The sequence below is a fragment of the Sinocyclocheilus rhinocerous genome, unplaced genomic scaffold, assembly GCF_001515625.1.
Source record: "Sinocyclocheilus rhinocerous isolate Xijiao unplaced genomic scaffold, SAMN03320098_v1.1 scaffold898, whole genome shotgun sequence".
Lineage (NCBI taxonomy): Eukaryota > Metazoa > Chordata > Actinopteri > Cypriniformes > Cyprinidae > Sinocyclocheilus > Sinocyclocheilus rhinocerous.
In genome coordinates this window covers 406,129-420,693 of record NW_015652144.1, presented here as the reverse complement: position 1 = coordinate 420,693, position 14,565 = coordinate 406,129, and the positions used below count along the sequence as shown (strand labels likewise).

Below are 14,565 nucleotides of genomic sequence, written 5' to 3'. Positions count from 1 at the left end.
TTTTATTATTATGAAAGTCCGTTGCTCACTGGCTCTAACTACACATACAGACAAACCATGGGTCACAGGAGGGGTGGGATGTTGATCAGGGCTGCGTTCAGCCCCGACAAAACGGTGCAAAACGTTTTTTAAACGGAAACGGTTGTGCGTTGAACACCCTGTTCTGATATAATCCAATTCTTAGGGTTAGGGTTCTGGCTCGGTTCAAGGCAACCGTGCCTAGTGTGAGTACACCCTTATATTCTCCCGCATCCCGCACACACGAGTCTCTACCCACCCGCATTAATTTGCTTCTCTTAGGCCTGGTTTCACAGACAGGGCTTAGACTAAGCCAGGATTAGGCCATAGTTCAATTAGGACATTTAAATAATTTTTCATAAACTTGCCTTAGAAAACACATTACTGGTGAGCATCTTGAGACAAAACAAAGGCACTGATATATTTTAAGATCAGTCAGTGCAAGTTTCTTTCAGTTGACACAGTGCAGACTTACATTTTATTCTGGGACTAGGCTTAAGCCTTGTCTGTGAAACCGGGGGTTAATGTTATAAATTGAGATTCACAAGAGATATTTTAACTGCTACTATGAAAAAAGAAAACTGCTTTAAAAAAGCACCTTATTTGTTTAAAGTGTTTGCAAACCAAATGTTATAGCACCTTTGTTCATACTTTTAAATGAGAAAAGTGCAAAATACACTAATTTCACTAGGGTATTTTAAGAACTGTTCACTGAAAGGTTCTTTGAGGAAGTTGTTCTTCTATTGGATCACTGCAAAACTTTTTTTTTTTAACTTTTTTTTTTAAGTGTATTATCACATTTACCTTGTATTCTCCATGTGCTTCATTTGAGGTTCCAAGAGTCTTTACACCAAGGTCTTGATCATGTGATGTGAAAGGAACTGAAGTTGGTTGCATCTGAAATTCTATTTTAGCAGTTAAGTCTATCACAAATGGGTCATAATTGTCTTTGTTTAGGTTTTCTGTATCTTTTTCAGAATTTGTCAGTGGAGGATTGTCCATGATGCCATCTGTATATTGATGTGTAACTGGAGGATTGACATCATTTGGATTTCTGTATGACACTGGTGAAGTATCCTTTACATCATCTGAATCTCCATATGATTCTGGAGAGGTGTCCATGACATCATCATCTGTTCCTCGATCCATAATTATATGACTGGAAGGAAAAATAAACATTACCCAAGTTTGGTGGACCAGATAAACCCCATACAATAAAGACCAAAAAGTATTTGATCACTTTTTCACACTGGTGTCACACTTAAAAATTACTTTCTTTATATTAAATACAAAATATCAAACCAAGTGATGTGCAAATGCAAATGATGCTTGATGTAAAATAAAAATATGACTTTTAAATGATGTTTGCATTAGTAAATAGCAGTTAATACACCAGAAGCCAAATGGCTCCAACTTTACCTCCTAATATACAACTCCATTATATATTTCATATCTCTGAGCCCCATGCAGGGAAATAGACTGTTTATTGACCAACTTTGCATAAATGTTTGATTGATTATTTGATGAAGTAAATAAAGATGAAAGATTACATTTTATGTGACATAAGCAAAAAACAAAAAAGGATATGTCATGTGGATTCACATGATTCAATGTAAATAACCTAATAAAATGATTAAGGGCATTATCAATATTATATACAACCTATGCATCATGTCATTAAATACAACTATCAAAATAATTAAAATTAATAATAATACATGTAAATCACCTGTCGATCAGCGACTGGAATTCATCCAAGCTTGAAAGTCAAAAGGATTCAAAATACTGAAATAACTCAAGACAAGAGAATCTCAGACAGCCTCATATATCATACAGCTTCACCCTCTCGAATATAAAGTTCATGATTATCTCATTCTCAAAAGTTAGTTAATACCTAACTTACTTTATAGACTGATGGTCATTGGCCCGGATCAACTACAAATGAAAATGTGAGCTATAAAGAGGATACAGGTTTCTTGTTCAGATAAGTCACATGATTTCTGGTAAAATGAAACCCAATACTGCACTGGCTTACTTAAGATGACAGCCTTATATATCTAGATTCGTCCATATGAAAAATAGCTGTATACAAATAAAAACAGACAAACCAAAAGCGGAAAACAGAAATGTAATGAGTTATGACAACATTGTATTGTAGAGACAAGTAATTCAGTTAATTTTTAGTAATGTATGTTGCTAAAATGTAAGAATTTATTACCTGTGTTAAGAGATCAAGAGAAGGATGAAGGATGAAAGTACTGTAGATGATTTACAGCCATTGTACTGAAAAGTGAAACTGAAATTTAAAAACAGAATCTTCAGCTTAAATGTAAGTAGCACAGTAAATTGGGCTGTATGACACATGATGAGATGCTTTTACAGTTATATCTGGGCTATGCTAACAAACCAAACCTTGACCTCTTGACATTTTCATTTAGTTATTTAGAAGACTGTTCATTACCAGTAATAAATGCACCCAAGCAACTGTCTTGGAGATGAATGGGAATTCTGATGGATAGCTTTCTCAAGTCAAGTCAAGTCAAGGCTGCTTTATTGTCAATTCTTCCACATGTACAGCACATACACACAGAGAATTTAACGAGCGGTCTGTATGCAGGCATTAGCATGACAGTAATGTGGTCTGAGGCACCGAGGTGGGGGAGGGGGAGGGCCTTGTAAGCTCCTCTCTGTGTGGTGTAAACAAAGTCCAGAGTGTTGTTTCCCCGTGTTGGAAAGTCTATGTGTTGGTGTATTTTGGGAACACACTCTTTAAGTCTCTGGTATCTTTAAGTTTCTGCTGGTATTATAGTGCTCAAAAGAGAACATGAATCATTTGGTTGGTTACAACTGCAGATTTGATTTATTTTATAGCTAACATTAGAATATCCATTAGCATAATTTAACCTGGACTTGACCAGGTCATTTGAATTTCACCTCAACATCATCATAGCCTGTATCATCAGCCTGTTTGTAGGGATGGCTGACGCGAAACTGACGTTTCGACACGGTGTCGAGATCCCGAAGCGCAGATGTTTCGAAACACTGCTCCAGGGCCAGATTTACGCATAGGCATTCTAGGCACGTGCCTATACTGATAAACTGTCTGAAAGAAAGAAATCACCCACTGACTTTCAAAGCTAACGACTTTCTACTTCGAGGATCTTGATAGAAATGTAGTGGAGTGAAAAGTACAATATTTGTCTTTCAAATGTAGTGAAGTTAAAGTCATAAGTTTCCAGAAAAAATAATACTCAAGTAAAGTACAGATACTCAAAAAGTGTACTTAAGTACAATACTCAAGTAAATGTACTAGTTACTGTCCGCCTCTGCTTCTGACTATTTTGCAGTAAGTAACGAATAGCCTGTGCTTCGGGGAAATGTATCGGAGTAAAAGTATACATTTTAATTAGGAAATGTAGTGGAGTAAAAGTAAAAGTGGGATGAAATATAAAAACTCAAGTAAAGTACAGATACTCCCAAAAAAGAGCTACTGTAACGAAGTATTATTACTTCGTTACATTACACCACTGATCCTTTCCCTTTTATTTATTTCTCTAAAGCAATTGTAATAAATGTGTAAACGATTAGGAAAACTGCATTTCCTCTGTTGTGTGTATAATTAACCGAGTAGTTATCAGTTTAGGGTCAATCGAAAATATACATTTGACAGAATGACAAATTACAGAGTTTTGTTTGTTGTGTTTGGACAAATGGTACATAAATGTTTGCGATTTGTGTAAAACCTTTTTTCAGATATTTTAAAGTATTGGTTGGTTGCATTAACTACTGTGAAAACATTTGAGAGTTTTGTGCACATTATTTGCGTAATTTGTATGAAATGAATGAAAGAGTAAAATCTGTTTAGGACAATTACAAAGTGTTATCTGTTTTGAGAACAGTGACCTGAGTTTGGAGAAATGTGTCAAATTGATTGAGAAAAACTGTAATTGAAGTTACAGAAAAAACAGATGCATTAAAAAAAAGTGCAACAAGCTGGTTTAAATATAAAAGTGAAAAAATTTAACAAATTGCTCTTATGTCTTTTAACGCATTCAATCGGACAAAGAAATCAGACTCACTTATGACAGATACTCTGTATGTAACAATATCGTTCTCTGATTCTCCACTTGTTCTCTGTAGAGTCCACTGTCTGTCTTCTGCATGTTCTTCGGTTTTAGAGAGAAGTTTTTTTTATTGAAATCCACTCTGTCCTTGTAGGAAGAGTGAAGTTTTACTTTTTTAGATTCATTTGTATATCTAACTAAATTCTCTGATTTATCTTTTGTCCAGTAGAAATCATCAAACTCTGGTAGTTGTTGTGTCTGTATATCCAGTTGAACAGAAGCTCCTGTCTGAACAAACACAGAGGTCTCAGCACTGAACCCTGAGGAGAGAGAAACACAGTTCAGAACATTTTACACCTCCATCTCATCCTGTGTAATCAACTCACATTCCTGTATTTGGTGACATAAATCATAAGAATCATTGTTTCAGCAATTTGTTAAGGCTGTACTCACAGTAAAATAAATGTCCTTAAAGACACAAGACATAGGTAGATTTATTATCAGTGCGCATTTATTAAGTAGAAAAATCCTATAAATGTCTCTGACTGAAACACTGTATTAGAACCATGGACAAATACATGGCATCATATGAAGTCTACTGTACCAAACGTCACATAGTGGTTTATAATTTTTATAGATTTGTTAAATGTTTCAGGGTTGGTTGAATTGTGAGAAGTGTAGTGTACATTTAATAGTTTAATGGTTGTTAAATTGATCAATAAACAGTTTTTTTTCTACTTTTTGTCAGATTTTTGGACTTTTGATTGTTTTTTGTTGTTTGATGTCAACATTATTTAAAAAAAATTTTTTTACAAAACTTATACTTATGTAAGAAATTGCTAGAACAATAAAATGAGTTGCTCTGTTTAGTAACATTTTCAGTTGACATTATATTTCAGGTTTTATGGCTGGTGTAAATTTTATGAGCGAGTAGATGGCAATGTTTTCAATACTATGAGGCATTGAATCTTATCCCATCGTACAATGATGGGATACATGACTTTCCTGTTTTTGCAGAACACAGTAGAAGATATTTAGAAAAATGTTTCCGGTTTTTTGTGACAAAAAAATGTCAATAGAGCGCTGCAGTGATGACATGCCTGTTTTGTAAGCAACACCCAGACATTTGCATTATCCTGATTCATTCAACAAAACCCAATAGGATTTTTCCACTGGCTTTTGTATAATTGCAGAAAATAAGCTCAACAAATGTGCATGATTCTTACATGTTTAAGTCATCCTGATAATCTTCACAAATTAACACAATTTATATGAATTTTTAAGCCTAAACACAATCGCCAGACATCTAATTATGCGAACACATTTTGTGTGTGGTTTGATGTTGTGCAGTCAAACACTATTTGCAGACGTCAGCAAAGATTTTATTTAGGGTATTTGAAATTGGTCTTGTGCATTGACATCACTAAGGAACCAATGACAGTCTGTCCTGTAAAAGAAGTCAGGCTATAAACTAACAGTTACATGACTTCAATGTCACCACCACTAAGCTACTGGCAACTTTTTAAATTGTCATTTAAATTAGTAATACCCCACTTTGAATTCTTTGAATTTTTTTAAACATTTGTGTGTCTTGACAAAGGTGGTTTCTTACAAGTGGCTAAATACAGAGGTCGTCGTGTTGAACAGGTAAACTCATCTACTCACTAGTCCACTTTTACAGTCGCACTGTGTTTACAATTGTGCTCTTGCAAAATGGTCTAACCCAAAATTTCCAACTTGTTTATTTTATTATGTCATAGAATAAACATGAAAATATATTGAGTTTTTTTTTTTTCTCAGGCATTTAACCAAAACCCATTAAAATCCACTGACTTCAAAACGATGGATTTGAAAGTGTGGCACGTCAAGAACATTAAACTGGTTCTTGTGTGTCAAGTGACTTAATGTCATTAAGACATCAGCACCAAAGATGTTATTGATTTGTCGCCATATTTGATTTGGGCTCTGGATTCATGAGTTGATCAATTATTTACTTTAATTTACACCAAATCTGTTCTTTTCATCATACAAATTGATTTTATCACTTTAAAAGACTTGTACTGGGTTAAACCAATTGAGTTGTATGAATGACTTTTCTGCTGCTTATATGCTCTTTTTGGAATTTGAGCTGACTGACTTCAGAGACTGTATAGACAAAAACAGCTGAAACATTCTACAATCTCTACCACAGAAGAAAGAAATTCATACAGGTTTAGAACAACATGAGGTGAGTAACTTATGATAGAACATTCACTTTTGAGTGAACTGTGAGCCAATGTGATCGTAAAATCTCTTGCTCAACAGAAACCTGGACAAGAAAGGCAAATCCAAACAGCACAAACAAGCAGAGAAGTGCTCATTTTTAACATCTGCAGTGACTGACTGAATATTAGACTCACAATAAAAATAGTGTCTGTACATTTCCACAGGAGTCATTAAGTCAGGAAGCTGTTTGTGAGTCTTTAGCATTCATGAAGGTGTTTGGTGTCGTCCTACTGTACAGTAGGTAACGGTGGTCCATGTATCTCCTGTCATCTTCTGGGTCATATTCTGAAAAGAAATAAAACAAACCATCACAGATGTGTCAAGTGAAACACAGTTAATATTCATTTATTATCTGACGTCTGCAGGAATATCATTTGAATCTCACCTCAACATCATCATAGTCTGTATCATCAGCCTGTTTGACACCTGAGAGGTCAGAATAGAAGTTTACTGCACAGATTACCGGTTGTGTTGAAACATGCTTGTTTGCATTTGATTCTGTCAGATTTTAGACTCAAAAAGGTGAGATTTCTCTCATGTAAGACAGACTGACAGCCTATAAGTTTAATATTGACCAATATTCTGGATTCACTAGACTGCTCTTAATATAAAAGTGTATGATAGATATTGTGAGAAAGTTTATTTTTAAGAGTCTCTGTAATATTTATAGAGTCAAATGGAACCTACTGCACAAGCAAACACTACACAAGCAAAAATCTGAAAAGATCTCTACCTCTGAAAAGATCACTTTGTTCTGATAGCTAGAGGTAATCATGAGCTCATGAGCTCTGCATGTGAAGTTCACAGTACAGGAGTCACTGCTGAACCAGTTTGAGTTCACTGTCAGGACAGGAGCCTCCACAGCATCTGAAACACACATTTCCTCCAAGATCACAATCACATTTTTTTTTTTGCAGTAGCAGATCCTGAATTAAAGAATTTTAAAGAAAGAAAGCCTTCAGGAGATAAAATATGGAAAAATTTTCAATATGGACAAAAAATCAGCCTGTCACAAATGCGAATTAGATTTTTATGCTTCATAAAAAAGTTTTGTTACCTATAAGTCGTATTACGTTACGGAGTTTTAAATTTTTTGTCAAATACAATATTTTTTTAATTCAATATTTTACAAAATGTACTTCAAGGGGTACAGAAACATATTTACATCATCATTTAAATATACATTTTGGGTCAATACATTTTTGGTGAATGTATTTATTAAAACACTTTTAGACAATAAAAATGTAACAAAATAAAAATATATATTTATTTATTTAAAGGGTTAGTTCACCCAAAAATGAAAATTCTGTCATTAATTACTGTTCGGAACACAATTTAAGATATTTTTGATGGAATCTGAGGGCTCTCTGACCCTCCCATAGACAGCAAGGTAACTACCACGTTCAAGGTCCAGAAAAGTACCAAGATGATCGACAAAGCAGTCCGTGTGACATCAGTGGTTCAACTGTAAAGTTACGAAGTTACGAGAATACTTTTTTGCGCAAAGAAAACAAAAATAACGACTTTATTCCACATTTTCGTTTCATCATGACGTCATTACGCCGGATCTGGGTCAGCGCTGTGCCGCCACACGCTCGCATCATGATACTGTCGTGAACGCGCGTCCACAAGTGACGCAGTAGCAGATCCTGAATTAAAGACAATGTGCCAAAAGCTGGTCTAAATGTGCACATATGTAAAACTGAAAAACTGTTCATAAACTGCACTTGATTGTCTTTTATGCAGGAACACATTAAACCACACAAAGAAATTAGACTCACCCGCGCGTCCACAAGTGACGCAGTAGAGACGAAAATGTGGAATAAAGTCGTTATTTTTGCTTTCTTTGCGAGGGTAAGTTATTAATGACAGAATTTTCATTTTTGGGTGAACTAATCCTTTCAATTTAGAGAAATGCTGTGCACCCAAAGGAAAATGAATTATAAACCTAAATCTACAAAAGGTGAGACAAAACTAGACACAATGATGTATCTTGGTTTAATATCCTACAGACCAATCCAATATTAGCCTGTACAGTAATCATTTTAGTGATTAAAAACTTTTAGTACTACATAATCTATATTTCAGGTTTAAGTATGAGATAATTTATTTCAGTAAATTTGAGATGGACAAACCTGTTTTATTCTTGCAGCAACAGTAAAGAATCAAACCAGCAAACACTATCACTCCCACAACGACACACACAATAAGGAGCACAAACATGTAAGATGAACCACAGGAGATTGGGATTTGCCTTTCATTCTCTGGAAAGTAATAAGAAGAACTGTAAAAATCAGTCTATTCATAGTAAGTTTACAGTCTGTTAACTATCATTATAAATCAGAAAATGCAGCTTGTAATGTGTAAAACAAAAACAGATTTGATTTGTGAGATAAAGACTAGTTATCAATCAATGTTGAAACAGACGTTTACCTTCACAGAGCTGTGTGATGTTTATACTGTTTTGTTTCCAGCTGACAGGGTTGCTATGGTTACAGAAGATGGATTCCTCACTGCAGTCCAGGATGAGAGTGTGGAACAGATACTCTGTATGTGACACAATCTTTGTTTATTAATCCACTTATTCTTGCTGTGTAGAGTCCACTGTCTGTCTTCTGCATGTTCTTCAGTGTCAGAGAGAAGGTTGTATCATTGAAATCCACTCTGTCCTTGTAGGAACCGTGAGGTGTTACTCTTTTGGAATCACTGTTATATCTAACTATACTCTCTGATTTATCATTCATCCAGGATAAAAGATCAAACTCTGGTAGTTGTTGTATATCCAGTTGAACAGAAGCTCCTGTCTGCACAAACAGAGAGATCTCAACGCTAAACCCTGAGAAGAGAGAAACACACAGTTCAGAACATTTTACACCTCCATCTTACTTCATGTCATAAAACTCACACTATACACACCATTTGGAAAAAGTAAACAAATCATAGGGGTTCTTAAGTAACGATACAAGCATTTTTACTCTTAATAGTCCAGGTGATATGTGAAAATAATGTTCACTTTTTCATAAAAGCATGAAACTTGGTGCACTTGTATAGTTTGTGGCCCTACACATTTTCAGAAATGGAACCATCGCAAAACACCTTGTGGTGGCCATGGCGACATTTTTTTTTTTTACCAAATTATGTATTTTGTATCATATCTCCTGAACATGATAAGACAGAAAAGGTGATGTCTAAACCTACGTTTTGATGGTCAAGGATTGCGATGATACCATATAGCTACAACAACATAAACTGCTCAGGTGAACAGCTAGTGGTGAAATCAGCAATGTGAGAAGGAAATCACAGTATCTCACAGTATCACATATTTACAATAGTCCATATTATGGCTATTCATTTGTTCTTTTTTTGATGACTAATATTTTATTCAATAATGCAATAAAAGATTGTTTTCAAGAATACAATCATAAATTTCAGAGATATAAAAAAATCTCAGAGAAGTGTATTTTTCCTTACCTCTCAGGCAGAGTCAGGTAGGCTGTAACGTTAGTATGTTTCCAATACATTTTTGTTCTCTCTCAACAATGCTCTAACATGCTGTGATAACATGCTCTGATTCTTCTCACATTGCTGATTTCAACCATTAACTGTTTACCTGAACAGTTTGTTGTGTTATATATCGTATCATTGTAATCCTTAACCCAAATGCTTTTTCCAAATATAGCACAAATTTAAATGATAAATAAATCACTAGAACATGACACAACATAATAGAAATTTCAATGATTGCATACACATTTATTAATTTATTACCTGTGTTAGAGATAAGGAAAAGGATGAAGGCTGCAAACAGATGATCGACTGCCATCGTAGCAAACATCAAGATGGCTGATGTTGTATTCTTAAAACAGGAAGTTGAATATGTGTGCAATGACACAGAGGAGCCTCTTTATAACTCTCCCACCACAAAGAGCTCAGTTCAACATTTGTTTAATAACAGTAAGAAGAGAAGAATCACTGTTTTACTCTGTCCCTCGACAAACCTCTTTATATGTGAGCCAGACAGACCCTAGGTATATACTATAAACTTCTATTGGTTTATAGGAAGCAAATCCTTGTTACTAAATACCAAATATATATTTTAAATAGTTTTTTTTTTCAAATTAGGACGTTCTCAAACATCTCAAAATCATATTTTTAAAAAGTGTATTAAGTTTATTTATCAATTTTGTCAATTCTGTGACAGCGGGGACCTGTGCTGGACTCTTTTCACTTCATCCTTGGCCTCAACCTTATGCCAACCTAGTGCCATATCTTAACTCCCTGCATGCCAAATTATTACCCTTCATGTTGAAGCCACTATCTGATTGCCTAATCCTAACTCCACCCCACATTTAACCATTAAAATAACCATACTGGAGAATGAGTGGAGTCATAATCTGGCAGGCAGTCATTTTTCCACATGGCACCACACCATAAAGACCGTAGATACTGAGGCTGATGATACACGGGGCAACTTTGGACAATGCTGCCATCAATGGGTAACCAGGTGAGACACAGGGCTCACGACCAATCCAGATAGAAATTTGTTACGCATTCTCAATGGGAAAGTGCCCAAGCAACATTGTTTAAAAAAAGTTGTTTTTATCCCATGTATCATCAGCATGAGGGAATACTCTACCCAACTCTGGCAACAAACAGCATCACATCCAGTTGAATAAATCAGTGGAAGGAGTTACGTTAAACCAAACTCATTTTAAAAACTTTCCTTATAAAGTGAGATTATAGAATTAAAGAAACGTATAAAACTATTATTTGTTTGAAAAAAAAAAAGTTTGTAGTTTGTTTTCTTTTTGACATCAGACACAAATATACAGGACATGCATAATCATAACTGAAAGTCACTAAAAAGAGGAAAGTTATTTAAAACAGAAAATGCACTACATCTTTCCGAAATGTGTATCACATTTTTTTAAGTGCATCATTTTTTTTTATTGAATGCTTGAGAAAAACAATAACAATTGTCATCATTGTCAAATCATAACAATACAACAGAGGAAGTCCAGAGGAAGTGCCAAGTCCTTTAGCAAAGCCATTGTTCTTATTGCTTTTAAGTTTGTAGAGAACTCAATAGATTCATAATACATTTGAAATACTCAAATTTCAAGTTTGAATCTTAAAAAAAAAAGAGGCTTGCATTTAGAAAATGTACATTTATGAATATGGTATTTAGCTAACAGGAAAATAAGATGTATGAAATAAATATCACCTTTTTTTAACATTCATGAAAACCAAAAAATACATTTCTATAAGTAAACTCAAAATTAGGATTCACATAGCATTTGATAGAATCAAGAATGTCACACCAAAAATGATGTTGTGTAAGAGCAATTCCATAAGTGCATCGGAAAGTTAAAAGACGAAGAAACAAGGCGCCGTCAACATTTCGCCTCAAAAAGGACCCCAATGTGAAGCCCAATATGTTGCCTGCTAGAAATTATACGAATATTTGTGAATACTTATGAATTGCGTATTTTCTCAATATAAATAAAAAAATACATATTGCTTCATCTTAAGTATTATCATATAATTGATTTGAGAGACACAAATATTGCCAACAGTGTAAACTGCCTATTTACGCGACGCGGCGCAGTCAGGACCTGAAAACAAAACATGGGATCGAAGAAGCATCGTAGGAGCCGATCGCGGTCCCGACCTTCAGAAAGATCCAGTAGACATGTCCGCTCGCCGGAGGACAGACGCGGTCGGAACCGCTCTCCCGTGAAAGGTCCTCGCAGACGAGCGCGGTCTGAGAGCGGAGGATCCGCAGACCGGAGCCGACACCGAGGGAGAGAGTCCGGCCACTCCAGCGACTCTGACCGCGATCACAGAGACAGAAGAGCACGATCACACCGAAGATCGAAAGAGAGAGACAGGTACTTAAAACCATCATAAACTAAAAATCAAACAATCCTGTAGGAATTTCAGTTTATATAGTAGGAGGACGTCCGTGGGAAAGTTTAGAGAAAAACTGTGAAAAAAAGTATGCATGTATGAACGACTGAATCAATAAGATAGAAATAAATGTTTGAATATTTAGAACAGGGCTGTCCAAACTCGGTCCTAGAGGGCCGGTGTCCTGCAAAGTGTAGCTCCAACCCTAATTAAACACACCTGAAGCAGCTAATCAAGCTCTTACTAGGCATAGAAACTTCCAGTCAGGTGTGTTGAGGCAAGTTGGAGCTAAACTCTGCAGGACACCGGCCCTCCAGGACCGAGTTTGGACAGCCCTGATTTAGAATATTCAAAATAAATAAATACAAGTTACATTAAAATAAACAATACATTTAACAGTGCAGTGCTATAGTAACAAGAAATAACAAATAGCTTTTTATATTAACATAATTGCCCAAATATTATATAGTCATTTTTATTTCATTTTATTTTTAAATATATGATCACTGTATATTTTTGTTGTTTTTAACATAAACATGTTGTTAACATAATATATATTATAATAGCAAACTGTTACACTTATTATTTGTTTCACATAATCTGAACTGTACAATGCTTTATATTTGCCTTGTTCTGTTCGCACTGTATTTGACTGATTTGAGTACAATAACTATAATTGATTGATATAGTAAAAAAAAAAAATTTAATAGGCAACACAGTGCAAGTTTATTTATGAGGCACATTTCATACACAGTGGTAAATCAAGTGCTTTACAGAAAAAAAAGTTATATTAAAAAGGTTCATAAGAAACAAAAAATACAATAAAAAAAAGTAAGAATTATTAATAGTTGATGGCTCATTTCTTCATGTTAATTAACTTTTGTTAAACCCTAATACACTTATTAATGTGAATACACCTATTATAATTTAAGAAACACTAAATAGTTCATTTATTAATATAGTAGTTAATTATAACGGGAAAATTTTTTTTTTTCAAATTATATTTTAGACATAATTATAATAATATTTTTTTCAAAGTGTAAATTGAGCCTTCATATAAGAAACTATATAGATGCCTTTTAAATTTTCGGATGGAGGTCATTTGTATAAGGATGATTATATTTTGGGATCTGTGGCATCTAAAAGATTGAAAACTGCTGATTGTGAACATAAAATTTTTTCATTTCTTTGTTTAAGCTCTTCAGGTGATAGTCACAATAATCAGAAGAAACATGAGACGAAGAAGAAACACAAGGATGAAAAGAGCAGCAGGAGGAGCAGTAGAAGCTCCTCACGTTCCAGCTCAGAGTCCAGCGTGGAGCGAAGCAGAGCCAGAGATGGCAGGAGCAGCGAGAGAGAGCGGGGGAGACGACAGAGCAGGAGCTCCAGCCGAGAGAAAGACCGAGAGGGGAGGAGGAGAAAGAGCAGAGAGAGGGATCGAGACAGACGTAGACGCTCTGAATCCAGATCCTCGAGTTCCTCGAGCTCCTCTGCTGACTCTGATCAGGGTCAGGGAGGCAAGACGACACAGGGATCCTCCTCCTCCAAAGAAGACAAGAAGAAGCAGAGGGAGATGATGAAGGCGCTGGAGACCCCAAAATTTAGGGGCGCAATGCAAATTTTTCAAATTATGTGTTTTAGCTTAATAAGGGGATATAGGGAGACATTTACAAACACAATTATTTAATTTATCAGAATACAGAAAGTACACAAGGTTTTTAAATAATTTTGCTTCAGACTCTAATTATGTAATTATTTATAGTCCTATTAAATTGTACATTAGGTATATGATGGTATCACATTTTCACAATAGTCGTTGAAGCTTTTATCACGGTATGGTTTTATCACAATATATAATTTAGTAAGTAAAAAAAAAACTCCTGACAGGTTAAATAACTTTATTAAAGATCTTTTACTAAGGAAAGACTTTATAAAAAAAAAAGTAAACAAGTGTTTAATAACAATAGGCAACACTTTACAATAAGGTCCCATTAGTTAACTTTAGTTAAAGCTGCAGTCCGTAACTTTCTTTGGTTAAAAATGATCCGAAATCAATATTTGATCAAGTAAATAACCAGCCAGTGTTCAAAACTATCGCCTTTGTGCCCAATTCACAACGGTTAGCTTATAAATATAATAATAGTTTTCTAATTTGAGTGGTACGGGTAGGTTTTCGCGGGAAATTCGAGCATGGCACTGCGTCATTACGTCTCGTCTGTAAACATAAAGAAGTTGTCCCGGCTAGTAGGCTATCGCATGTGAGGATCCTGCAGGTGGCGGATCGTTTATAGCCTTTTCTCACAGCAGC

At 35.0% G+C, this 14,565-nt stretch overlaps 3 protein-coding genes across 3 annotated transcripts in view; 1 reads left to right on the top strand and 2 right to left on the bottom strand.

Annotated features, from left to right (window-relative positions):
• urgcp (upregulator of cell proliferation) overlaps positions 1–1,802 on the bottom strand; it is a 17,075-nt gene extending 15,273 nt beyond the window's left edge. Inside the window, 2 exon segments of the mRNA XM_016519235.1 lie at positions 823–1,177; positions 1,748–1,802. Of these exon segments, the coding sequence (XP_016374721.1) occupies positions 823–1,167 (345 nt within the window). The 5' untranslated portion in view covers positions 1,168–1,177; positions 1,748–1,802.
• A 4,749-nt stretch (positions 1,803–6,551) lies between these two features.
• On the bottom strand, positions 6,552–10,170 carry LOC107713627 (CD48 antigen-like). Its single transcript, XM_016519199.1, has 5 exons — positions 10,116–10,170; positions 8,894–9,183; positions 7,081–7,230; positions 6,733–6,762; positions 6,552–6,632 (listed from the first exon to the last, which is right to left on the bottom strand). The coding sequence occupies exons 1-5, from the start codon at positions 10,168–10,170 to the stop codon at positions 6,552–6,554; spliced, it is 606 nt and encodes a 201-aa protein (XP_016374685.1).
• Positions 10,171–11,956: 1,786 nt separating this feature from the next.
• Positions 11,957–14,565, top strand: part of LOC107713626 (cactin-like) — a 12,958-nt gene continuing 10,349 nt past the window's right edge. Inside the window, exons 1-2 of the mRNA XM_016519198.1 lie at positions 11,957–12,238; positions 13,455–13,866. Coding sequence (XP_016374684.1) covers positions 11,976–12,238; positions 13,455–13,866 — 675 coding nt within the window. The 5' untranslated portion in view covers positions 11,957–11,975. The remainder of the gene's footprint in view (positions 12,239–13,454; positions 13,867–14,565) is intronic.

Bases quoted from the DNA above. Each gene is read 5' to 3' on its own strand.
- LOC107713627 (XM_016519199.1), bottom strand. From the start codon at position 10,170: ATGGCAGTCGATCATCTGTTTGCAGCCTTCATCCTTTTCCTTATCTCT. The intron at 9,184-10,115 runs GTAATAAATTAA...CTCTCTTCTCAG, and splicing joins TTTCCTTATCTCTAACACAG to GGTTTAGCGTTGAGATCTCT. The intron at 6,763-7,080 runs GTAGAGATCTTT...GGTGTCAAACAG, and splicing joins ACAAAGTGATCTTTTCAGAG to GCTGATGATACAGACTATGA.